The following is a 27,098-nucleotide window of genomic DNA, read 5'->3' on the forward strand; positions in this document are numbered from 1 at the left end:
CTTCATTCCCAGAATAAAAGAAAAGCTTGTGACTTGAAAATCCTGCTTGCTAGCATCAGACATCACTTAAATGTGTAGAAAAGGAAGGGCTTTTCCCTAAATAGTATGTAATCAGACAGACTCCAAGTAGAGAGAGGCTAAGGGATTTAAGAGACCACCATACATCCTATCAGTAAGCAAACACCTCTGGATGCATTTCCCTGGTGGAGAATTTATATTCAAAAAGCTGGCAGGTAGGAAAACACTGCAAGTAATAAAATCAGGGGCTGAATTCAAGAAACTCCTTTTCCTTTCGAATCTCATCTCGTGCAAGGTGAGCTCTGAGACCCCCTGGGTCTGGGCGCCAGTGCAATATCAGAGAGAAAATTTTCCACTTGCATCTTTGTCAAGATTTCAGCAAAAAGGGCCTGGAAGAAAGAACAAGCCATACAAGCTCACCAGTCACCTCACATGCTATGGGTAGTAGGGGGAACTTCTGTGAAAAGTTTTGTCTTAAGTCAAGACAAGACTGTATGGGCATTGTCTTCTTCATAGTGTGAAAGAAGTGTGGTGTTATACCACAGAGAGGAAATGGGTACCTTTCCTTGGCTGTTGTCCCATCTCATGGCTACTTCACATTAAAACGTTAACTCATGTTTTGCTACAATGGCTTACTTGTCTCAAATGCACCAGATGTAAGTATTTTTGAGATATCTCTTTAAAAAAAAAAACCAACCCAACCTGCATCCCCTAATCTGTATTCAGAATTCAGTCATGACATAAGGAGGCTAATGGCCAACCAATTAATCAGTGGTAAGTTCTGTTAGTAGCAATAACAGTTAAATATAGTGTAGTGCATACAAGGGAAAAATAATTATTGGTCATACTTGTAATCAAGGTAATTTGCCCATGCTAGCAGGTGGCTTTGGCTTTGTTTCAGAATTCAACCCCAAAAATATTTGGTATGGCCTTATTCCCAAAATAATGTAGAATTTATGTTCTTTTTAAATTAGTTACACAAAAACCCCACAGCATTTTAGGAGCAACATGTGGAATGAAACTGTATTATTTGAACCGCCCATCCAAGTCACAAAACTTTGACCCTTACTAGCTCTAGCAGAGTGCAAAAGCAATCCTATCCATGCAGTATAGTCAAGCTCTAAACAAATTTCAATACTCAACCAATCCTAGTAATTTCAGCACAGGAATCAGATCTGACTTGAACAGTCCTGTTTGTCAGAGGTGCTAAAATTGCTATTCCACACACAGGTGACCATGTGGAGACAAGAGCTCAAAGCACTTTTGCCTGTGACCTTCTGAACCCGCTCACAGACATGACATGACTCTCACTCACTGCAGCTGAAAAGCTGTGGATGCCAACAGGTAAAAAGCAGAGCTCTCTGGCAATACTGCAGACAACAAAGCAGCTGCTTTTAGGCTTCACAGAGTGCATGGCTGTCAGTTGAGGAGGGTATGTTTTGGTCTGTGCTGACTCCTTCCACGACACTGCTGCCCACACAGGTTAGCAGGCATGGAGGGACCTCCAGCGGCACATGCACCACCGAGGGTCTGGCAGCTCACGCCACCTCCATGACCTGTGATATCTCACCCTGCTTATAACAGCTTACTCAGTTTTAGCCAAAAAGCCATACCTTGATTCTGAAAAAAAAAAAAAAGGTCCACCACCTTCTGCAGTTTTTTGTGCTATGGAATTCCGCCCCCTTCCTGCAGAAGCCTGTTTTCTGATTTTATTGTCACCAACGTGACAAAGGGCTGCAGGGAGCAAAGGGAACTTGTCAGTGAGAATTTTTTAATGGCTGGGGGGCCTTTGTCTAGGGTTCACTCCTCCGCCGGGGTGAGCGTTAGGATTGAGACGAAGAGAAAGCCAAAGTTCCCAGCAGAGCACAGGAGGAACAGGGCTGCCAAAGGATGAGTAAGCTGCAAAGGGAATGTGTCTGGGAGATACTTTTCACCTGGGCTATGATAACAGCAATTAGCAAGTTGGATAAATAAGTTCACACAATGAAAAAAAATGTTCAGCATTTCCAAACGTGATCAGCTAATGGAAGGTGGCTATTTTGCAAAGATTCTCTAGCAGAAATACAAATAAGTGACTGCACATGTCAGGCACTGGACAACAACGACAACAACAACAGACTTTCCAGGAAAAAACAATGTGGAAAAGGAGGGAGAAAAATCTAGAAAGGAAAAAATTGGGGGGGGAGGAGTGAAACCCACTTACGCTGTAAATCTTTTTCTTCCTGAACAATAAGATAATGTTTGAAGTGATATTGCACTTTTACCCTTCCAATTGCTTTCAATTTATTAATGAAGTACCTCTATAATCCTTTATTTTTCAACCTATCGTTCAAGGTAATTACCTCTCATATATTGCAGGGAAAATTTACAGCTGGTCTTTAATGCTGTGCCATTTTTAATTACTATAGAATAAAAAACTGTATACACACACGTATATATGAGGGTGTCACACTTATTTTCTTGTGTTCTTCTCAAGAAATAGAAATTCCTTCTCTATCTGTGCAAAAACATTACGTTTCAACTTACAGAATCTTCGTAAGCACTGTGGATACAATTTTCCAGTTACTTTGCTTGTAGGTTAGTATTAACAATGCTTTCTACTTTCAGAGATATTTTTTTGTGTTTTACAGCTATGTCAGCAGAAAAATATGCATTTGTACACCTTCATGAGCAGCACAGTTCTATCTATAAAAACAGATATATCAATCGTTACCGTGTAGTAAAGAATTTATAATGCTCTCATGAATGCATTATCAGTAATTCCATATGCTAAATAGATTGCATCATCTCATTCTTAAGGTTTCTTAAAAAAAAGAAGAAAAAAAAAAAAAACAACTTAGCTCCATACAGTTCCTGCAGATGTTGCAATTACCCTCTCAAATTTTCCCTTTTCCTGTGGAAGAGAGACTTACTGAAAAAGGAAAAAATAATTAAAAAAAAAAAAAAACTACACTTCATTTCTCTTCTCCTCATCTTAAAAATATCTGGACATTTTACTTATGTCTTTTCTGCTAAAGTCACAGGCTTAGGAACAGATTCAATACAAATATTACCCCCTCAGATCAAGCCAGACAGGTAAATTTTCATTAAAAAACCCTACAGGGTTTTCTGACAAATAAATACAATCTAATAAATGCAGCTGCAGTGGAGGTCTGTATCAGACCTTGTCTAGATTGCAAGTCTCATTTTACTGCTTTATCCCTGGTTGCCAGAGGCAACACAGAGGCACAGAGCTAAGAGGAGAAATAAATCTTCTATTTGCAAGTAAGACCAGATGAAGACTTACACCAAGTGAGTTTGAAGGGTGCATTTATTTGAAAAAGTTTAGCTGCCACCTTCCATTTCTTTGCAATTACAGCTGAACTGTGCACTTGGGGAGGCAGTTATTCCCTCCCCTCCCCAGATCAGCTTCCCCAGGATCCCCAGGGTGAAGTCCTCACCCTGCTGTTGGGACACCACAAGCTGCTATACGCTCATTGTGGGTGCTGCAATCCTGCCCTTACTCTTGCTATGCTGAAGCATGCACTGCAGAGAAACAAAGCCCCAGGTTAACCCCCCGCATGTACATGCAGTCGAGAAATTTGGAGAGATGTTTTGCAGCAGATAGAAGTGGGCTTGTGAAATCTTGCAGGTTGAAACCCCCCTACTTTTCTCAGCACAGAAAAGCACAATAGCTGTTTCAGGTAAACCACCACCAAGTGCAGCAAAGACAAAGCCTTAAGTAAGTTTTCAAATGCCCCAGTTTTGGCAGACAGTATTCAAAGCTCCAGAAAAACCACTTTTCCTTCTTCCTCAGCAGAAACCCTCCCACAATACATGTGTGTTTGTTACTCTTGCAAAGGAAGCTGTGCTGAAATCGTTGGTAACAAAAAAAAATAATCTGAAGGCAGTCACACACCATGCTGTAAAGCACAGGCACTTTCCAGGTAATTCCTTTTTCCCAGCACAGATATTTTCCCCTTCCTCTCCTGTTAGAGAAACTGAGGCAAGTTTCTCCATCCACATCCAGAGAAACAATTCCAGTTCCCCCAGCACAATGACTGAAGGTGGAAGCTGTCCCAGGCACAACAGCTGGGGCTCCTCTCTCAAACTAGCAGTAATGGGCACCTTCTCCCTCCTCTACCTTGCCAGGAGCTGGCCATCCCCAACAGGGACCATGGAGGCCCTTCCTGTGCAGGCTCCAACTACGTGCCATGCAAAATCGTATCCATCTGACTTGCCAAAGATAGAGATGTTGCCTGTCAGGAGCACTTTCCTAGCAGCCTGGTCGCAGTGACAGCCTCTGGGCAGAACCAACAGGAAGAATTTTGGAGCGATAGCCCTACCACTAGCACAGCTTGCTACATGCAAGTTGAAGGGTGGTGAAAAGCAGCTAAGTAGTTTTGGCAGTAGCTCCACAGAAAACATCGAGGAGGCTCAAGCCATCACAGGCGACTTCACATCTCATCTGAAAGCCTTGTCTCTGCAGTGTAGCAAGACACAAAGGAATTCTCCTGTTAATCAAGAAAATATTACTATTCCTAATAAGCCACTATTCTTGGGGGGAAAAAAGTTGACATGAACATCCATTTAATCACAGACAAATTTCAGTTTCCTTTTAAGTTTCCAAGCCAAACATGGCTAGTATGCCTTTAAGAAGCCAGATTAGAATAAACAAATCAATACTAGCTCATCAAACAGAAACATACGCTTGTAAGCTTGGAACAGGAATAAACTAATCCAGAGAAAACTCAAAATAATTGACTCTATTTTTCTGGGTGAAAAAAAACCCAACTTTTTTCTTCTACACATTACAGCATTTCTTAAACGCAGCACTCTCTTCTAGGCAACTGAGGCTTTGTGTTCTAGTATTGAACCACATTTTTACAGGCTCTACAAGTGCATAGACACTATTTCTTGGATAATCTGATGTTAATTTGAGGAAAAAGCATCACCCAAAGTTACTTGGCAAGTATTTTCTACAAAGTTATTGCCAGTTGTACACAAACACCTACCTACTTCTTGGCAGTGTTTTACAAAATGCAAATCTGTGTGAGCTGCAGCATCTCACACCTGGAACATCCCCCCTGTCCTTTTCTTCTTCCTCTAGAAAGAGGGGAGATAGTGACAGAAGAAGAGAGATCATTTTGATCCTACATAGATAATAAATTGCAAGATAAATATGAAATAACATCCTAAAATTCCTCTTCTAGAGACAGATCTGTTCAAAACAGATAAAAAAGAAAGCTCACTTAAAACAAGTGAGGCAGGGAGAGTAATAAGGAGAGCAGACTGGGCAGACCGAGTAGGCAGCACCGCTTTGATCTAGACCACAAGGTGTCAAGCAAGGCAGCAGCTACGGGAAAATCCCATGGTCGGGCCACCAGCTCTGCACTGATGAGTCAGCGCCCCAGGTGGGAGCCCTGCTTAGCCAGGGCACAGCATGTCACACCACGCTACACTTCAAGGGGTAGCAACCTCGCACCATTTCAAGTGAATCACTCATGTCTACAAAGCCAGTGCACGCAGGGCCTGAAGCAGGTGTCCCCACTGCCACTGCCACCCAGGGCTAGGTCCTCTGCTCAGCTCACAGTAATGGGGCTGAGCTGCCGGGTGACCCTGTCCATGATAACGAAGCTGGGCAGTTGCTATGGAATCTCTGGAGCTGCTCCATGAAAGCTCGGTCCTAGAAAGTGCCAGATGAAGCAGAAATAATCAGCAGACCTGCATGAACAGAGGTTCCCAGCCAGCAAGGAAAGAAATACAATAATAAAGACCAGCTTGACACAAAAGAGTATCGCAGACACACAGCTGAGCTCTGCAAATCACACAAGTGACCATTCTTTCCCCCTGTGCTGCAGCTGAGCTGCTGCAGCCCCTGGCAGCAGGCATGGGATGGCATTTGGCCAGAGAAGAGCTACTGCTGCCTTCATCCAGCAACAACCACCACTCCAATAACATACACAACTACTTCCTTGCCTTGCTCTGAAGCAGGTAGAAATAGAAACCTGGCACCAAGGAGAGAAATGTCACATGCACCAGGTTTTTCTCTTTGGCTAAGCAGGAGAGAGGGACACGCACCATTTTCAGCTGTAGCATGGCTTTACAAAGCAGCCTCTCAACGGAGAGCAAGCATCAAGAGAGATGCCGGATAGGCTGGAGTTCGAGAAAGACATGCACCAGGGACTTAAGCAAAAGTTTTACAGTGCCGCAGCAGCAGCAGGAGGGCATGTCTCCCCCACCACCGCAGCCCCCTTGCACAGCCAGCTTACCTACAGCGAGAGGGACTCTGACCACAGCAAGGTGTACCGTCCCAGTTCTGGCCGCTCTGAAGGGAGGGGGCAAAATCAATTGAGGCTTGGGTCTGGGCATGCCTCATCACCACTGCTGCTTACTTTTGCAGCTATCCATTATCATCTTGCTATTCTTACTCTGCTGGACACCCCAGCAACACGGGTATTTGCATATTGTGGTTTCTATGGTTTTGCATACAAACAGAAAGCTGGGCCTGACTCCGAGTCACTAACTCCTTGTCACCTCCCACAGCTCTGCACTGCAACAGCTTGACTTCTGGTTTTAAGACACCAAAGCTCTCACTGCATTAAATACAGCCCGTTTGCCATCCCTCACCTACCAGCCCTGCCAGCACAGGCAGCAGACCACAGAGTGGAAAGATGACAACTCTGGGCACCTGACTTTCTGCATTTGCAGCCCATGGGTGCTGGGAGAGGTTACAGTGCCTGGCAAGGAATTGGGTCTCTCCACCTCGGGAGGAGACAGTTTGGAGTTAATGTGCATAAACCGGGCAGTTCTGCTAAAGCGGTTAGATGTGAAATAGCTAGCATTTCCATTTTCCCCTGTGAGTTTCAAGATTAACAAGCCCCCAGAGAGTGAAACAAAGCAGTTCATCCTTTCCAAAGGTTTTGTTTCAGGCTGTTTGCAGAATCAGGAAGATAATGCATCAATTTATCAACACTCACTCCTTTTATATTTCAAAAAGTTTCTCCACAACCACAAGGGTCAGACAGCACAAAGGGAGCTTATCCGAAAAGCCTTACAGCTGCCTCAGAGAAGTCCTGGTCACCAATACACGCTGTTCCTCCTAATCCCAGGCTCTCACCTTTCATGGTCATAGGATTCCTCCCTGTTGCAGTTCAGCTGATCACCAGAGAGCTAAGCCAGCAGTGAGAGCAGATGGTGCCCTGCTGGGTTATGGAGCAGAGGGGTGGGTACAAAGTGCCCCTTCTCAGCAGCAGGAAACTATTGGAGCAGTTCACACGCAAAGTCAGTACTGGCAATCCTGGGGTATGAATATTTGCTTTAAGGCAGATCTGCAGCAAATATTATGAATCCCGGCTATCTGGCATCTACACTCAGATGCTGATCCAAGGAGATGGCTTGCATATATAATAGGGTTGCTAAAACAGCGGATTTATAAACACGAATCTGCTGCAGAATGAAACATCTCCATTCCCACTGAAACCCTTGCAGGAATTACATTTCTCTTTCAAATACAAACCAGACTCAGTAATTCTGGTATGATGAGAGTCTGGTAGCAGAGGAAAGCTGCCTAAACCCCATCCATTTCCTAAACATTCCTTCAGCAACTCCAGGAGCTAAATGTGGTAATTTGTATGAGCATTGGTGAAAAGGACTTGTGAGTAATCAAATCAAGTTGATTGCAAAGGTAGATTCGTCTCACTATAAAAGTTCTGCTTTATTTTAGTATTGAATATTCAGCGGTTAGAAAAATTGTGCGCATATGTGTAAAATATACCTAATGTAAGAGCCAGATCTCTTAAAACAATGGAAAATGTGATTTTAAATACTATCTTACTGGCTCCTATTACAATTGCTGTGGCATAAGAAATGGAAAAATTTTAAGTAAATTTATCACATCTAAATATTACATGATCCAGTTAGTTGCTCTAATTGCTGCTAGGACATTTAAAGCTGCCTGGTTACACCTGAGAGCAGATCCTCTAGGGTCCATTTCAATCTAAAAGAACAGTAAACTTGGTTCTTGGGATAGCTTTTCAGTGGGCTTTAACAAACGGAGGAGGAAGTTACAGCCAGAAGACGCACTTCCTCTCCACTCCCCATCCTGGTGGCCCACTCCCATTACTTCACCCACACCAGAGGAGATGAGCACAAGTCAAAGGAAGTAGTTGAAAACTTTATTTTTTCTTTCAGGGTTACTTTCTAGTCAAATCAGCAGCCTGATTCAACTCTGCTCATTTAGGTTGCAGCAGTACTGCTGTAAATCAGCTGGCATCTGCAGTGAAACTGTACCCACAGGCAAATGAAATAATGTTGTCAGCCCTTCTTTGGCACATGAATAGTCTTTCCCAACTTCACAACACAGGAATCTTTGAGTAAAGACATTAAGGAGGGAGTGGCAACTGCCACGCGCTGTGAGTCTAGAATCAGAAATAATTCTGCATCTTAGCTCACAGCAGGGAAAAAAGCTTATTTCTTACAATAGCCCTTATCTCAATGTTAGTCTCATGGCTTGCCAGCACCAAGAGCTTTACTTCAGGCTAAGTCTGACGGATGCCAAGTAACTCCTTTCAACATTGAGAGGGGAAAAAAGAAATTACAGAAATTAAGTTTGAGTCCCTTTGGCTTCAGTGGGAGAATAGCAATTGCAGGTGAACTAGTACATATACAGTGAGGTATTCGTACAAGTGTGAACAGACAGACTGACAGGAAAACAAACCCAGCGATGATCGCTGCCAGGCCCTTCCACTGCCCGCTCGCCGAGGCGAAGGCCACCGCTCTCCCAGCAGTAGCTCAGTGCTGAGCACCTACACTGCAATCATGGTCTGCGGCTGAAGAAGTATGGTCCTGCCGTTAGGGTGAGAGCACACAGCTTCTCCTGCTTTGGCAGGGAACAGTGCTGGCGATCAGAGCCTTCTCTCAGGACAAGATCAGATGCCCTCAGCTTGCCAAGAGGAATGCAACACAGATATCCATCCTCCAGCAGCAATCAGGCTGTAGTCTAAGCAGTCTCTTCAGTTGTCAGCTCTACTACTAAGAGATCCAAGGAGTCTCAGCTAATGCCACTAGCCCCAGCATGACTGTGACAGGCTCGAGGTTTACAGTCTGGGGGAAAAGAACAAATCCAGCCCCGGTGCTGGGAGCCATCCAGTCCCCAGCAGTAGTTAGCTCCTCCTGCACAGTGACACGATGCAGCTGTGTCTTCCTTAGCACTGGAACCCACCCAGGCCTCTTTCAGTAAACTCTGACTTTTCAAAACCAGGTAACAGACATACCTCCGCACCTCACACCCTGCAAGACCGTGCTCAGCTTCTTCAGGCTTACAGGTGCATGAAGTTGCCTGTGGACATTTTCTGCTTATTCCAGCCTCACACCCCATGCCTAACACTGTAGTACCTGGGCACCTGATCAAGACCTTTCAAATTTCAATTAGCCACATGTGTTAGTTGCAAACTTACATTTGCCTGTTTTTAAATTAGCAGGAGCAGTAGCAGATTTCCACTTAACCCAGGCACTTAGTGTTACACACTCAGAGCCTAGGAAACATGCCGCCGTTTGGTGCCAGCAGCCACTCTTTCCAGTAAACCACTTGTGAGGAGAGGGTCTAAAGAAGTGAAACACAACTACCCCTGGGGCTGGAGCTTGCTTCTCACTTGATTGCACAGTGTATTTTTTTTTTTTAAGTCATGTAATCGAATACTGATAGGAAACAACACTATTCTTCTTTTTCCCCTTTCTAAGCTGTTAGCGCAGTACGCAGCAGTGTCAGCCGCTTCAGAAAGTACTGAAATTTTCTCTCCCTCTCACTCAAAGGGAAGAAAACCCCCTTGTTTTCAGCTACCTCTTTTTTTTTTTTTTTTTTTATTCAACACTACACTGAACAAGTTAGAACACTGAAAGCCATCAGTGCTCTCTCAAAATCATCCAGTACACTTTAACGTGGTTACATTTGAACCTCCATCTGTCTGGACAGTATCATACCAATAGAAGGCAATTAACACTTATTCACAACTGTGATTGATCAGGTCTTCCTTCGTCCTTCATCTTTTGCTTTTTCACAGGTTGCATTTGTATTTGTGGGACTAAAAGGCGAACAGTACCCAGGTTGATTTCCTGCTGATAGGGACTTCCTTCTCTGCCCCCCACCGCCCAAACCAGACAGCTGTTATCTTTTCTCTTCCCCTTTGTTGGCCCATGTTGCAGAAAACCTACTACTGAATTCTCTATACTAGAGAAACAGGGGTGAAAGAAAACTTTAAAGAAGGTGGGATACCTTTTCATAAAGTTCAAGTGAATTCCTTCTTGACCTTGGCAGGCTACTAGCAGCCTTTCCTAAGCACAAAGGAAGATTATACTTAATTTAGCACAAAGCCCATAAATATGATGACTCCCAAGGCTACATGAACCCACATTAAAAAAAGTCCAGTACCTCCATCTTCTGTAGCAAAACAAAAACGAAACACGGAGGCTACATGTATGTATAAGGGGGCCTAATTTTTTATAGGCTAAAAAGCTGAAGAGAACAAACCTCAAAAGCAAGCAAGCAAACCATGTAATACCTGAAAGTAATCTGTGATGAAGGATCCAAGTTCACTCTTCAGCAGCCGTCTGTAGACAGAAGGAATGCAGCCATGAAATAACAGCCATTGCTGGTCATTTCTTACAGGTATATCCGCACTTTACTACCAGTCATACCAAAGACACGTGAGTATGTATGAATGTGTCATTTTGGCCACAGTTAGATTACTTTTACATTTAGGTATATATTCTACAAATGTCTACAGAGGCTATTCTCAAATCATGAAGGAATGAAACAGTTTCCCTGAAGTCTTCTATTTATAAGCCATACAGCTAGAACAAGCAAAAACCCGTTCACCTCCTGAATTCACAGAAAGTTGGGGAGACAGTTTAAAGTGGCTTCGTTTGAAATTCACTATTTTTCCCTGCTTTTTGTTTAAAAAAAAGATGCCTTTCATTTTCACCGAAGATAGCATATCTCCCTAATGCTGTACTTCCTTTTCTCTTGGAAGTAGAAGGTAGGAGGATAAGGAGAAGAGCAACGAAGTAAACACATAAGCAGAAGCTGCAGCTTCCCCATGACTACCTCACTTAATAAAAAATAAAAAAAAAAAGGCATATTTTTCAAGAAAGAAATTCTAGAAATTTAACAAGACGTGTTTTAAATACATGCAGGCAGAAGCCACTCTAAAGTTAATTTCTGATACAAACTGCTGGATTTTAAAATCAGGCTCTTATAGAAGTTTTACATCCCAATACACATTTGTATTTCAAAATTCTGATACCAAAGTCAGGATTGTTTTACATCAGAAGAAGCATTAAAAACACACAACACTTCAGTGCATTTGCACTTTTAGTGACTGTGAACATAAATTCTGTAGCAGTAAACTTTGCTTAAAATTTAAAAGGTTCCTAACACTTTCCACTGAGAAACATTGAATTTTTTTTGCTGTTCCAAGAGTTCTGCTTTTCACCAACATGAAGTATAATCAACAGTGCTCAAAAATGGCATTTTATTAAGGACCATCCAGTTCTCAGGCTATGTTGTTACCAATAAACTACACCACCTTTTCCTAATCTTTGCTGAAAGTTAAGTTTGACAGCAACCTTCCTCCCAAACCATTTCATAACACTTCTACATTTATTCACACACCAACATGCCTTTACTCCTCTGTCTGAGTGGTTATATTCAGACCGCCTATCTCAAAACACATTTCTATTTCTATGAGATGGATAAACCAGACAAATCTTTGGGGGTCCATTTGCCAGACACTCTTCCACCAGCTTTGGCAGAATATCTGCAGGGCTCTCCAGCAGCTGATTGAGAAGCCCACAGCAGGTAGCCCAGCTACCAGAGACTTGCACCCTAGAGAGAACCCAAGAGAGAAGTCTCCTACTGCTCCTCCTGATCATGGCCAGGTCACCTCCTTGCTGTGACAACTGACTTTCAGAGCAGTAAAAAAAAAAAAAAAAAAAAAAACAACCAAAAAAAAAAAGTATCCAGTGAGATGATACCAAATCACAGCAAGATAAAAACCTGGTGGCAGCAATCCAGAGCAAAATGTTGCCACCTGCTTGTCTCCTGGTCCTGTCATTACTGTCCTACTTTAGAAGTCTCCTGGGTTTCCCACTGTCAAATAACTAAGCGCTGTGCACTTAAAGCACTGCATCTAATAACTTCCAGCAAGGAGCTGAATGGAGAACTACAGACCAGAAAAATCCACCAGCTTGACCTCATGGCACACAAGAGTCGGCTGTCTGACAGGTCTGGCTTTTTGCCCAGTGTCAAGCTAGAGATTCACCTCACACACACACAGAGCTAATATTGTGTTGCGAGCTACATCAAGAGTCACAGGTGCGAGGCTGCAGGTGTGCATACAAACATACATGCAGATGCATGTCCTTTGCTCCTTAGAGGGACATTATTGAGCTACTTGAACGGTAAAGTGGGCTATTTAAAGAATGACCTTTGGATATGTAACCAATGCTCAGGGCACCTGCGGGAACATTAATCATGTATTTCAAGGTGAGTGCTTCCAAGTACTGCCTGGGAATGCCTGTCCGTGGAAGAGGACCTTTCCCCTCCCACCATCAGCGCTGTTTACAAAGCATACACAGCTCACAAAGAATTTCCTGTTCTTCACCCAGCTCTCAACAGCCTGGATCCACTTCAGCACCCCACAGGAAGGGAGTATGGTCCTGCCACCGGGGTCAAGCCCAAGCAACACAGCTCCTCTGCGCAGCACACTGCCTCCCCACGAGGCTGGGAAGGAGCACCCACTTGCACTGGGAAGGCAAACTATGGTGGGCAACAGCCTGGCAGACGAGTCACAAAACCCGAAGCTGGTTCCCAGGTCTGCCAAAAGGCTGTGAGTTAAGGTATTTCTGAAGTCTTACAACATTTGTTTTTCTTTTCATGTACAGAAATACTCATCCCATGGAGAATTAAGACTGCTCCAAGTACTGAAACATAACTTGAGGACTTCTGACCTGAACACACTAAAATACCATGAAAGCATGAGACGCTGTCCTCACTCAGCTCTCAAAAGGAATTATATTAAACTTTCAGCTTTGGGAGCAGACCAAGTAGGACAGAGCCTTGTGCCTTGCAAAGTGCATTTATTTTGAAATTAGGGAAAGGGGTAGTTTAGATTGCTGCTTAGTACATACTTAGCCGAAATTGCCATTTGAATCCTGATGCTAAGGAGAAATGCAAATGGAGGCGGGGGGGAGGTATATAAAAGGAAAAGTGGAGCAACCTATATGACAGAATTCTTGATGAATGAACGCAAATGTAGTGGGAAAGAGGGAGGAGGAAGTACACCCATGAGCTCTGACAATACTCCTCTTAACAGCACTTGGCACAAAGGCAAGAATAAATTGTTCTTTATCTACTCTACAATCCTATCTATTGCTAACCAAACTTTCCAAATAATCAGAATGAGACCACAGATAATCACGAAACCTGCTTTAAAAAAAAAAAAAAAAAGTACTTTTAATCATCAGTAGCGTCAGCGTTGGAAAATGTTAGGTTTTCTTAACTTTAGGGATTGCATTTTCAGATCTTGCTCTGCAATTATCATAATGAAGATTAGGCTTTTAAATGAAAAGCTGTGTTTTGCTTTCATTTCAAACACTCGATGGTTCTGAGAAGCTTCGGTTCAGAAAAGAGATGTTACTACCATCATGAATGCCCTGATAAAAACGTGTAAAAAACAGCCAGGAGAGGCACACTCCCTGGGAGGGGACAAAATCCTTACAATCCGAGTCGATACACATCCTGTCCTTGTCAAAGCTACACCATCCACACAAGTCAGAGAAATGCTATTGAAGCGTCCCATGCTATTCACTCCACCCAACAGCAAAAAAATAAATTAGCCTGAAACCCCAAAGCTGTGCCTAAATTTGGTCCAGTCCCTGCTCTACCCACTGATATCCTCTAACTGTGGTTCTGTAGGGGAGCAAAAACAAGCAAACACCTAACAAGCAGCAGCAAAAAACCCTTTTCACGCATTTCAGCAACCTACCTGATATTTTCATTGAGGCTGTAAAGCTCATTGTTCTGCAAGCCTCCCCCTTTGAACACATTTATCACAGCTGTTTGAACACTGCCAAAAAAAGAAGTGAGACAGTACAACATCCATAAATAACAGCCACCAGTATGATTTAACACTGAGCACAATGTGAGCTAGCTGCCAAAAACCGAGTGGTCATAATGGGATAGAGAGGTTAATTGCACTTAAATACTTCCATTCTTTCTCCCCTGGAAATCATCACTCATATTTACCTACATCCTCAAAGAAGACAGGAGAACCAACCTCAAGTTGTGCCTAGAGTAAGCAAGGGAACGTTGTTACAGAGACATCGTTCACAAAGAACACATTCATACCAGATATTTCTTTTTAACAGAGCTGTTTAGGGGATCTCTGCTGCATGCTGCAGGCTAGTTACTTTGAGGAGACATAAATTTTTGGCAATACCTGCCAAACACATCACATTGCATTATCCAGTGATGCTAGCAGGAGCCACCCAATTTGTAGCATCTGGCAGGACCCTGGCTGTGCTGGAAAGCATTCTGCAGCCAGCATCACCTCACAGAGACCCAGCTTTAAGCCCTGTTAATGCTTGTAAAGTGCTGTTGGATCATCCTCCAACTCATACTTCTCTCACCAGCACAGAGGAAGTCAAAGCGACGGTGTAAAGATGCTTTAGCATGTCTTGCCATGGCTAACAAGAGGAGTCATCATTCCCTTAACAGGCTTTCCTTTCTGTGGTCCAGTTAAGGCATTCGCACGCTTCAGAGAACTCAGCTCACCATCCTGCACAAAACTGCCATGTTTTTGCTGGGCCGCTTTTGTGCAACATTAATATGCTGAGCTAGGTCAGCAAGAGAGGGGGGTCTGCAGAGCACAGAGCTGGTGCATAGTAGCAGAAGAGAAAGTAGAAACACCCACTTTTGGCAACAGATCAGATTAGGATTTCTCACTCTTCACCCTACACCTTGTTGTTCCAGTTGCCATTGCTGCGTGACACACACAGCAGACAGGATTCGGCTGTCAATAGGAAATGCTGGTGGAAGCCACAAGCTTAGCAGTTGCCGGAGGAACTTGACTGTGGTAAAAGCTGCATAATATGCAAATAAATGCCTGTCGTGCATTAAGAAACTGGTCTTTATTACCATAGTAGGAATGTGTTTTCCTAAATGGTTCTTAAAAGATGTAACTATTAACAAAGAGCAATTCTGTTTTACTTCAAGACAGTACTTCTGAACAAACCTGGCCAAAAGCAAGGTTGAACACTAGTAGGTCTAATTTTTTCACCTCTATGAAGGCTTTCAATGCTGGCAAAGCTTGGGCATGCCAAAAATCCATGCATGCTTATAAACAGACAAGCTTAGCTGTAAATGGTCTGAAGCACAAAGATAAGACACGCAGGATTCTTATCACAGGGCTGCTGCAAGGCGAGAGTTCAGCCCAGGTGGGTCCTGCTCACCTGTTCCAGGCAGAGTTAGAGCTGAGCTGCAGAGCCTGCCGGGCAGCCTGGAACCGTGGCAGGTCACTGAGGACGGGGGAGCTCATGAAGCGAGGTCGGGGCCTTCTGAACGAACCCATCTTGTGGAACTGGAGAGCAACGGATGGAGCTATGGTGAACCCTCCAGTCATAGGGTCAGGTGGAGTGACGCAAGGCTGTCAGAAAGCCTCTTCTCTTGAAGGTCCAAGTGTTAATCTCAGTGATGTCAGCAATTCTTCACACCCAAGGACTCAACCTGCAGCAAGAGCAAAGAGTCAGCCTTGGACTAGCAGTTTCCCACAGTGTCAGGCTGCAACATGGACATGCATTGCAAGATGTCAAAGAAACTGAAGCAGTCCTGCAAAGCAAAAAGAAAGGAATATAGCAAGACAGAGAAAGGAGGGATGAAAATATCCTATCCCACTAACAGCAAATTTGGGCAAATCTTGGAGAGTTCTTAAACAGCATCCCCCTTTCCCATCTTGCCCCTTAAATAATGACCCAACTCAGCCAGCCAGAAATACAACCATGGTCTCTTGATTTCAATTAGCAGAGATGAACATGGTGCCTAAACTCTTCTGCCAGAGTTTACAAATTACTTTACAAAAAACCCTTTACAAATACCTTTAAATACAGTTAACCATTCAGCCTGTATAAAATAGCAGACACTGGAGAAAGAGAAAATAAAACTATTTCACCAGTAAAGGAACAAAAGATGAACAATGGAAGAAAAGATGAACAAATACAATGCTTTTTTTTTTTTTTTTTTGAGAAGTGTTGTGCAAGGGAATAAACCCACTCGTTATTAGTCCATCACAAAAAAGATATAGCAGGGAGCTTCTGCAAAAGAGGTCTGGCAACAAGATATTCTGAGAGTTTTGTTTGTTTTGTTTTCTACAGAATGAGAAGTAATTGCTAGGCCAAATACAAAATGCCGGTATTTTCCACTCTGATCATTGTCTCCATATAGATGAATATGTAGCCCCAAGTAAACCACAGAAATATAAGTTAGCTTGGATAAAAACCACAAAAAACCACTTCAGCAAAGCTTCTATACTTTGAGATCTCCCCACTTCAGATGAATACAAGCAGTAGATGTAGTTGGCAGTTTGGACAATGGAGATGTGGGAGAAAGGAGGGAAAAAACCCCAACAAAACAAATGAAAAAACTTGTGTAACTGAACTGCACACAAAAGATGTAAAGCAAAATCTCTTTTCCACTTCACCTCATGCTGAAGATGTACAAAGAGACAATCAGCAAAAGAAATGTTGTGTATCTATACCGTGCTTCTAATTTGATGAGTGCTCAGCTTCAGGAAACTCTTTCCACTCCCCAAACTGTAATTGACTCTTTTACATATAAGAGAACAGCTTTCTTCTCACCTGACCAGTCCCATTTCATGCTGAGCATACTTTGCTACCCCGCCTCTGCATGGCCTTGTCAGATTCTGCTCGGCCACCATGAAGGCCTCACAAGCCCATGCTGTGCCACAGACACCACATACCCTGTCACCAAGGAAGTTAAAGAAGAAAACATCTCATTTTTTAGGCACTGGAATATGTGGTACTATCATTCTTGAGCAGCACCAAGTAGTAAATACAGTTGTTATTCCCCCACAAGCTAAATACAGTTTGCACAGATCTGTGTGGAACTGGAACATGGCTACAATTGCAACTTTTTTTCTCTCTTTAGACAGCTCCTGGCTGTCTTTAGAGATGATAAAGCCCAGACAGTCTTTCGTGACATAAGCTTAACGGTTATGGCTTGAAAGACCAGAAATCTGTTGATTCTGTGTCTGCTCTGCTCCAACATAAAAAAAACCAACAGCATGTCATAACTTTTAGAAATCAAGAATAAATGTAAACTAATACAACTAATCAGCAGGGTCTTCTGTGTGCATTTTTAAATAAGAGTTCATTTGAGATTGCCCACACATTTTCAACCTGCTAGCAATTTCTCTATTGGCAATTGTAACCACATCAGAAGTTGTCAGAGGAAAAAAGCTGCAGCACCTTGGAGAGCCGAGGGCAAGCTTTTCTCACAGCATACCAAAAGGTGTCTGGGAGGCAAAATGCAAGTATAATGGATGTTTCTGTTGCAAAAAAGTTCTTGTGCCAATGTTTGTCATCTCCAAGTTCCAAAGCTGACAATGTGAGGAGCTGAATGAGTGACAGCTCACTTCTCCCAGCAGTGCAGCAAAATGTCTAACAATTTTAATAAAGGGAAAACAGCATATATTTTGCAGACCTATAAAATGCAATATAAGTGTTACTTTAGATCAGTTGTAGGCATTTAACAAAGCTAGAAAGGAGTGGTTAAGATGCCTGTGCTAGCCCGCAAGCTTTCTCCTATCACTGTTCCAGGTGCCATAAGGGCATACAAGTATCTTTCTCCCCAGCAATGAAATCATTTTATAAAACTGCATTTATATTAATTTGAGTTAGATTAAATTGCAAGGGGAAAGCTTAAATTCAGAAATGTAAATTGGGAGAACAACCTCTGTGCCTTAATATACATAGATTTAGAGTTTGCCTAGGAAATTATTTGGCCTGTTCCGTGCAGGCGGCAAAACTCTATGATCAGTTATGTCCCTCCTGAGCTTGTGCTATGGATTTATGAGACTGATTCCACAGCAGCAGAACTGTGACATTACACAGTGCCCCACAATAAATTTCCTGAACACTTCTTACCAAGGGAATGTGCTTGTTTCTGCTCACAGAAACATACATGCTGTTTTCCTTAACCTCTGTTAGAGTCACGTAGACAGATAATAACAAGCTTTTGTCTGCGAAGAGCAGATAAGACATCCCTCTTCCCCCTTCCTCCCCCAGCCCCAGCCTGCAATTCTGTGTTACTGTCAAGTCAACCTTACTTTAGGTTCTCATCAGGAATTTAAGACAAGGTCTTCAGCTTTAGGACCAGATTCAGTCTTATTTTCATTTCTTCAGGATTCACAGATACAAATCTCTCCTATCTTATCTAAACCAGTAACAGTTAAATGTCAGGCACAGCAGACTTCAGTTACTCTGAAAGCAGGCCAGCCACCAAATGGTATCCAAACATAACTGACCCACATGTTATCAGAACTGCAAATGCCAATGTCTGTGAGAAGGACCATCCTCTCCACATGCCCACAGCCTATTTTAGCTATTTCCAGAGTTTCATAAAGCTTGAAGTAACAGAGCATTTACCGGAAAACGGACTTTTGGCACAAGTGCATCTGAAGGCATAACAAAACACCCAAGCCCAACCAAACACTTCCATCAGACCAGATTTTCCTTTCATAGCAACTAGTTTCCACTGGAAGCTTTCCCAAAGCAAGGCAGCCTTGTAAATACTGCTTCATTTTCACAGTGAAGTTGCATTGGCAGTTTGTTGGCAATGTCCATAGCGTGCATTCTGCAGCATGCATTTTTTTGGCTTTTTACTGAGAGAAACTACCCTTGTGGCAAGAAAAGCATTAACATAGTTATAGGTTAGTGAGAAGCCCTCATGGTATTCAGGCTGGTTTAGCTATTGGGAATGAACAGTATTTAGCAAAATACTGAGTACAGCAAGGAACAGTTTTCCTCTTCACTTTGCCATGAGAACTCTCACAGAATTACGCAGAAATATTCAGAAACAGATACTGTCCTCCTAGAGGCCTTCAGTCCGAACTCCCTCGCAGCTACAGTCTCCTCTTCCTAAGATTAAAGTGTTTTAGAAGACTACAAAATATCACCTACTTCTAATAATCATAGTCCTATTCTTTATCAACCACAGAAACTAGAAAAAGCTTTACAGAGAAGTAATTATTTTTTTTTTCTCCTTTTATACAGAGTGAATGGAGCTATCAGGGTGCAGCATGTTCTAGCGACCAAGCAAAACTCTCACCATTGACTATAAACTGCACAAAGACCCGGAGACTGAAGTGCAGCAACTGCATGAGAGATACAGCCGCACCAAGATAATCTCTCACTGCCACATGCTCCAGCTGCTGGGACAATGCTTTATGTGGCATTACGGCATTTCAAACTTCTTGCCAGCTGATAACATCCTAAAACATTCCCCACTCTCCTCATCTTGCTTAATGACCCTGCACATCTTGTTTTGAGAAGAAGCTTGTCGTAAGTAAGTGAGAGACAGGTACTGCTCTTCCTTCTCTTTCAGCTATCCTACCCCCGGTCTTTTTTTTTTTTCCCCTCTTATCCTCAATTATCATCTCAAAGACCAGCTATCAAAACCCTCTAGATCTCTAACAAGGAGAGATGTCATCTGTGTAAAACCCAGGTCTTTGAGTGAGCAAACTCTCCAGAGCTTGAAACCAGTGTTCTCAACTGGGGGAGCAAAGCAGGACAATGAGTCAATCTGACAACAACGTAATTTCATTCACTTGCAATTCATCACATCTGAGTAAACACTTCTAGGATTAATCTAAATCTTTAAAGAGAAGAATCAAACATGGAGACAAATCCTCTTCAAACACACATAGATACAGACATTTATATAAACATTACGGTCATCAAGCTAGGATTTTTTTTATTGTTTGTTTTCTGTTAGCCATGAAAACCAACACAGAAATCACTATAAAATGATTTCATGAAAAGACCTTTCCCTCCCAATGGACCATAATACATCTGACTGTCTGGAGGAAAAGGAAGATCAGGCAATATACCTAGGTGTATCTCTACCAAAGAAAAAGTTGGCAGCATTTCCTCTAAATTATGAACCTTCATGATAATCTTGGGCTAAACAACAAAAAGCCCATGGTAACTGAGGTTAAACAAAAGAACAAACCATTTTAAATTCCTCTGATGCCTTCTTTGCAAGACTCTGAGCAACACTCACTAATGGAAGTGACAGGGCAGCAAAAATTAGAACTGTTTTTGCTTCTTAGAGTAAAACTTGTACCAGCACTACTTCACACCAAAAAGCCACAAGTCAGAAAGTAACTTTAAACCAGAAGGCAAGGGAGGGGAAGCAGAGCAGAGAAGTCACAGGATGCTCAATTCATCCAAACAAGCACTTCCCAGGTCTCCTGAAACAGAGCAACAGAGAATGAGGAATGCATTCACATATAAGAGAAGTTCTGCCATTTGAACTTCTTTTAGTGGTAAAACTCCAGCCCCATCTTTAAGAAAGATATCCACTTGCCCATTTTCCTCTCCTTTATATGCTTTGTACAATTGTGACATTGATGACCTATGACCATTAAATACACAAACTGGGTACTGCAACATGCACCAGAATTGTTTTGTAATGATTTTGGATGTGGAAGAGGCATAATCTTAAGAGAAATCCCCCACTGTAGTAGGCCTACAGACCCACAACGAGCAGTTTCATCCTACCTCAGACACAAAAAACACACAGAAAACTGTTAAGATTCTTGTTAGCTGATTCTTCTTGCAGCCAAGTAAATTCCTAACAAAGTACGTGACTAGCCAAATCCTTGATTCAAGTTCAACTGACAAGACCTGATGACAGTATTTCTGACAAAAATCCCCCATTGATTTTCTATGCAGCCATATGGAGAAGTGGAAAAGCAGCCCACAACCTGTAACTTCAAGTCTGTTTGGTAATCACAACTACACATGCATGAACTTCGTTTACATTCTACAAAAACAAAGGCAGCACTTGCCAGTGTTAAATTTGCAACACAGTTTCTCTTACAGCCCCCAACTGCACAGTTTCTTAAAAGTGAAAAAGGTCTCATTTTCAGAAGGAGATAAGATGAATAAATCGAGATTTATTTAATAACTAACAAAGGTCTTTTCTGGTTAACATTAATCAGAAACTTTGTCTTAGACATATATCAAAAGTAATTAAAAGCAAGAGTGTAAAAGATTTTGGAGGCAGCCTGGGACCCGATTGCAAGGCATGGTCCTTCCTACATTCATCCTTCCATGCCTTCATACCTTTGGAAATCTGACTCGTGAAAAATTTAGTGCTTAATCCACAGCCCATCAAAGACAATAGGAATCTAAATATTGGTGTTAACATGGTTTGAGTTAAGCCCTGAAACAGCAAGGAAAAGTGCAGATATTTTCTTTGGTGAGCAGACCCTCACATAAGGAACAGTTTATCTTCAGGTGTGCTCATGCTAGCACCAGGAGCACAGACCATGCCCTAAGAGATATTCCCAATGCAGGAAGGTAAATGGAAGAGTGCAAGACCAGCCTTCAGGTCTGACAATCTTGTCAGCAGGATTGATTCAAGTTGCAGACTTTAAAAGACAGCTTCTTCCACCCATATATTAACGCCACTTGTTTCTGAAATCCCACCAACAAAACCAGCTCAGAAATTTTGCAAGGGGAAACTCTAGCAAAGCTATGATCAGGTATCGCGGGCCACAGGCACACTCAGGGGCAATGCCCCTACTCCTCAGCACAAGGGCAGGATCCAGGCAGTAACAAGGAGGGTGTTCCACCAACACCACTGCACTTCATCCAGCTGTAACCCAGATGCTGCCCCAGGGGGCAAAGCAAGGTGATAACTCAAACTCTCTGTGCAGGTTACATGCCAGCTGGCAAATGCAGCACTTCAGCCAGCCAAAGCATATTACCTGCAGCCCCACCACACACCTGCTGCCAGCCCCTGGCTGGCTCCAGTGCAGGCAGTGCACTGCTGCTGGGGTTGCCTGCCTGCCCACCCCACACCTCCAGCCTGCCCTCCCCACCCTGCACCGCAGGAAAGCCCAGAGGTATCCCATGCAGGCTCAGCCCCAGGTAGATGAGCCACTCAGTCCTGCAAAACATTGATTTCGTGAAGAGCTCTTGGAGGGTTACTAATAAGAGTGAAAATAATTATCTCAATTTTCTAGCTGAGGAAATGAAGATGCAAATCCAGTGAAGTCACTTACCCAGGTCTTCTACCTCACAAGCCAGGATCCTATTCACCAAACAAAAATATCCCTCTGAGCAACTTTAATGAAGGTTTTCAAATTATTTCACAGAATTGGAGAGAACAAGCATTCACCTGATCTACTTCTCCTTTTCAAAGCTGACTCAATACCAAAAGGTGTCTTTTTATCATTATTATTCCTTTGCTGGGCTACCCCACCATGAAGGCAGCAACTTGGTGCCCCATAAACAGTCTGGAGATGTTCTAGTGAACTCACCTATCCTTAATTAAACTTAATAGATTTTTAACTACCAAGATGAAATATGTAAAAGAATTGACATAAACAGAATATGGGAAAACAGTTCTCTCAATACAGAGTGTTGACACTCTGGTATGCACCCATATATCCAATAACTTTACTGCTACTGTTTGACTACCCAAAACAAGATCTCACCTTCCTTCCCTATCTTCCTAGTACACACCCATCTCCACAAATGAGACCCCAGCATCCCTGCCTTCCTTCCCCATCTTTTGCATATTCCCTCTTCAAATTGGACCCACATCATGCCTTTATTCACAACACATCTCAAAAATTCACAAACAGATCTAATCTGGCTTTGACAAAAGAGCTATGTAACATTTGAAAAGAAACTCAGTGGTTTCTACTAGTTATGCTTTGAGTTCCTGAGGTTAAAGCAAACCTGAAACTCAAAGCGAAACTCTGCTTACAGCAAGAGGAAATATATGAGGAGGGGGAAAAACCTTTGCTTATATCCCAACATGGTCTGAGAAGCTTCTCTGTAATTCAGAAACCACTGTAACCCATTTGGAGTTGATGGCCAGTTAGAAGTAGGACTGCTGCTTCATGTCTATATGCAGTACAGTTCCTCATTAAAAAGAATGTAAGAAATCAGTAATGGCAGTGAACCAGTTCAATGTAAACTAAAGCAATCAGGTCACAGTAAAGAGCATACAGAAAAATAAGTATTTTGTAATATAGGAGTAGCATCTAAGACAACAAAGTTATTTTGTTCTCTACCACTGGTTTTCTATGTTATTTCAAAAACATTACTTAATTCTTTGGGCTCACATAATTCAAAAAATGGAGAAAATTGTCATAGCTATTAAAAGGCACCACATGTTTGCAAAAAGCTCTGAAATTCTTGGATGGAGAATAGAGAACACCTCATTAGAATCACTTAGCAGATCAGTATGAATCCAGCTAGAGACAAATTTGATTTAGATGCACTAACAACTGATGTAATCTGATTGAAACGAATTGTGTTCCCTGTATGAGCAAATACCACACCAAAAACCTGCCTATGAAAGGCAAGAAACAAAAGCATAGCAGAGTTTCAGAATCATAAAACTGATGGACTGGACTGGGACTGAAAAAATACGCTTACCGCTTTGGTTAGGTAAGAACCCCATCCAATAGAGAGAAGGAAGGGATAAGAGAGGGGAAATTGGAGATACATCACCATCTTCTGATTAACTGAAAGCATTGGGGTTTTTTAGGCATTTCATAAAGTTGTATCCATGACAGTTACAGTAACCATCCTTTCAAAATGAAGTCAGTGCAGTGCTGTCCTAATCCACGGCAGCTAGTGCAGATTTTTTAAGCAGCAGCTTATCTGCATCCCTCTTTCGAGTTTCACCCATCAAGACATAGCTCACTTCAGACAGCAGAGTTAAAATCACCATTGCTCTGCCTCCAATTCTATAGCAAGGCTTTACTCAAGCTGTTACACTCTAAAAAGCATAACTGATTTAATAGCAAAGTAGTACTTCAAGGAGCTCAGGCCCCCGATTTAGTGGCCTATGTTATTCCCAGGCCTACCAGTCTTAAACTCTGTTGATTTCCAGAATGACTTTTAATCAGCACAGACATATGGATACAAGCCATAGCATGAACACAAGGAAAGAAAAAAAAAATTACACAGACATAAGTAGTTATTTCCTTCCACTGTCAGGAACAGCATTCAATAGATGCACTAGTAAGTGCGTCCCTACTGGAGCAAAACAGGCCACACTTGAATGATACAAGTATGAGTAAGCTATCAAACTTTTTGCTGTAGAAAAGGCCTTTGGATTGAACTGACTTGTTTTTCAAACCTAGAAACTAACATAGCAGCTTCAACCTGTTTCAAATGACTCCCGAGTAGCATCTGCTGCAAAATTCAGGAAATACATGTATTAACTCATTCAAAACAAATACAGAGTACATTGAGCAGTCTGCAGCGATCACAGCAGTTTTGCTTAGCAAAAAGGAATAAAAGTCATAGCTGCTCAACAAGTAAACTGTTCATACTCTGTAGTTAACATGAGCAGCAGAACTAAAACAGCCCTGCTCACCCACATCATGCTCTCTTCTGAATTTCATTGTGCAGGAAGGGATAATCCCCACCAAGAGCCCTTCTTTCAAGCATGGGCTCTAAAAACACTTTCACAAAGCTCAGAGAAACTTTGTCCTTTTAGACCTTTCCTTCCTTGGTCAAATGTGGTGAAATTCATGAACTAATTCATAGTTACAAGAGGGGAACAGGTAAAGGAGAGCTACAGGGATGCTTTCTTAAAGATGCCAGGCAGAGGTGGGGCAGAGGTTGAGAGAGCACAGCTTCAGAAGAAAAAAAGTCCTATCACTCTAAATGTTAAAAATGTTTAATTTTCTAGAAATGTTGATCAGAAAGCATGCAGGATACACTTCATCAAAATCAGACAGAACATCAGCATCTGCAATTATTTTAGAAACTATCTCTGCTGCAGCTAGAATGACAATCTATTATCTTTGTGCTTTCTTGCACTTCATACTTACTCCTTTTTGCTTGTTTTTTCTTTTCACATTCCTATTGTTGTTATTAAAAACATAAGTATGCCCCACATTTTTAACCCTGGGGCTACAAAACATAGCAGTTAAGTAGCCTGCTTATACATCACAGCCTACCCTCACCCAGCTCTAGTATAAGCAGGGTTTTTTGCTAAAATCTTAAGCACAATCTTCCATCCTCAGAGTTGCTCATAGCCCCATCTCCTGTAGTAAGAACAGGTTGTTATGCCCTACTAAATAAGCCCTGGCACGCAGAACATACTTAGTGTACATTTATGCTTCAATTCAGATCAGCAGAAACAATGAGTACAAAAGGCCATACATTGCGGTGGGGAAAAAACCCAGAAATACTACAGGCACCTAGAAAACTCACATGAAAACTGAACTCATTGAAAATGAGTTACAAAAAGGATACAATTTTAGTACTCATTTGACTGCTACTTCTAATCCCTTGCTGATACATTCAGGTCCCATTCCTCTACTCTTTCCCTAAGAATGGAAGCTACATCGATTTATTTCTCATATAAAAGGTTAAATGTCTCACCTATTCTGTGTCTTTGGTTTCTGGAAATTTAAGGAATTGAAATTCTTCCATAAGGGATTGAGGAGTCAGTAAACACTACCTGCGTTCCAGTCGAACTTTGGAAGTCTTATCAAGAGTCTCCGCTGACATCAGACAGCCCATAAACATGCTGCATAAAAATAATTACAAAGAATTTTATCTTGAAGGCTGAAGAAAAATGCAAAACTGTCACCTTAACTCTGCTGTAAAACTGCCAAAAGGAAATACTGCTATTAAACTGACATAGCAAAAAAGACTCTCATATGCCCTTGAACTTCCCTGCCCACCCTTGGCACTGCCAGCTTCCAGGTACCATCCATGCAGAATCCAGTGAAATGCACCATAGCTGACTTGCCAGCTAGTTCAGTCAGATATCCAGGACATCCCCACATAGACAACCACAGCACAACCTACTTCTGGAAAAGCTTTTTCCTAGCTTCACCAAAAAGCAGCTGTTTCTCAGCCCAAGTCCAAGAATTTTCCTCCTCAGATATGCCATAGAAGTCCATGGCACTAAAATATTATCAAGAATGCTGTAAGTTGCCTATGAACTGTGTATCAAGAGCATACATTGTCTTACATAAATGTGAAATTTTCATTTACTTGGGATGGGAATTCTGCTTTTGCTTGTGGTTTGGAACACAAGAGAGTCATATTTTCTTTTCAGTTCAGTACTTTGGTAGCACTTTTAAGTTCATTAATATCTTACATGTTACAACTAAAAGAAAAGTTGCAAACCTTCTGGGGGAATCTATCAGCACTCTGCACCCTATGTGACAGGTCAAGCAATCACAATGGTCTCTCTTGGCTGTAAAAAATATAAATAGCTTTAATAGGAGAAATTTAATCTACACAGCAAAACCAGAATGCAAGTGCTTTTTAATCACGTTTCTCTACTCACCTACACAGAAATGCCATTAGATTTGGGCTGCTACCACAGATCACACTCTCAGTCCTAATGTCCTTCTCATGGCTGTGAAATAGCTTGCATAACTTATTGCACTTATATTCAGCTACAGGTCATTTTTTTCTTGGCAAAACGTTAACACAGTTCTTCACAGGGGTCAGAAGACAGGATTTTACCCCTAGCTAGTTTCAGGGAAGTCTGCAAAGCACGTCTTGACTCCGCTGATCTATCTATACCATCAGGGACCACTGCACAGCTGGAGCATGGCATCTGTTTTAGAAAAAGCTACATTGCCTAGTCATCAGCTTCTCTGTCTTATGCATGCTGCCTCATTATGAAATAAGATCTACAGGTATATACATTAAATATACATGCACATACAGCGCTATAAGCAAGATGTCAACAGCTCTTGCACACTGACCCAGTGAGTTCTGCATAACTGAAACCTTTCATACCA

At 42.2% G+C, this 27,098-nt stretch overlaps 1 protein-coding gene across 6 annotated transcripts in view; it reads right to left on the reverse strand.

Annotated features, from left to right (window-relative positions):
- The window catches only part of PRR5L (proline rich 5 like), a 44,532-nt gene that overhangs the window by 16,338 nt on the left and 1,096 nt on the right, over window positions 1–27,098 (reverse strand). For 2 of the 6 annotated variants that reach the window (XM_055716868.1, XM_055716866.1), the window contains exons 2-6: window positions 26,473–26,542; window positions 25,796–25,864; window positions 15,508–15,781; window positions 14,043–14,123; window positions 10,557–10,605 (exon numbers count right to left, since the gene is read on the reverse strand). In XM_055716868.1, coding sequence (XP_055572843.1) covers window positions 10,557–10,605; window positions 14,043–14,123; window positions 15,508–15,677 — 300 coding nt within the window. In that variant the 5' untranslated portion in view covers window positions 15,678–15,781; window positions 25,796–25,864; window positions 26,473–26,542. Of the gene's footprint in view, window positions 1–10,556; window positions 10,606–14,042; window positions 14,124–15,507; window positions 15,782–25,716; window positions 25,865–26,472; window positions 26,543–27,098 lie in introns of all 6 variants that reach the window. The other 4 variants (XM_055716867.1, XM_005441064.3, XM_027807971.2 and 1 more) reach the window with 3 other exon arrangements.

Source organism: Falco cherrug, chromosome 7, assembly GCF_023634085.1.
Source record: "Falco cherrug isolate bFalChe1 chromosome 7, bFalChe1.pri, whole genome shotgun sequence".
Taxonomy (NCBI): Eukaryota; Metazoa; Chordata; class Aves; order Falconiformes; family Falconidae; genus Falco; species Falco cherrug.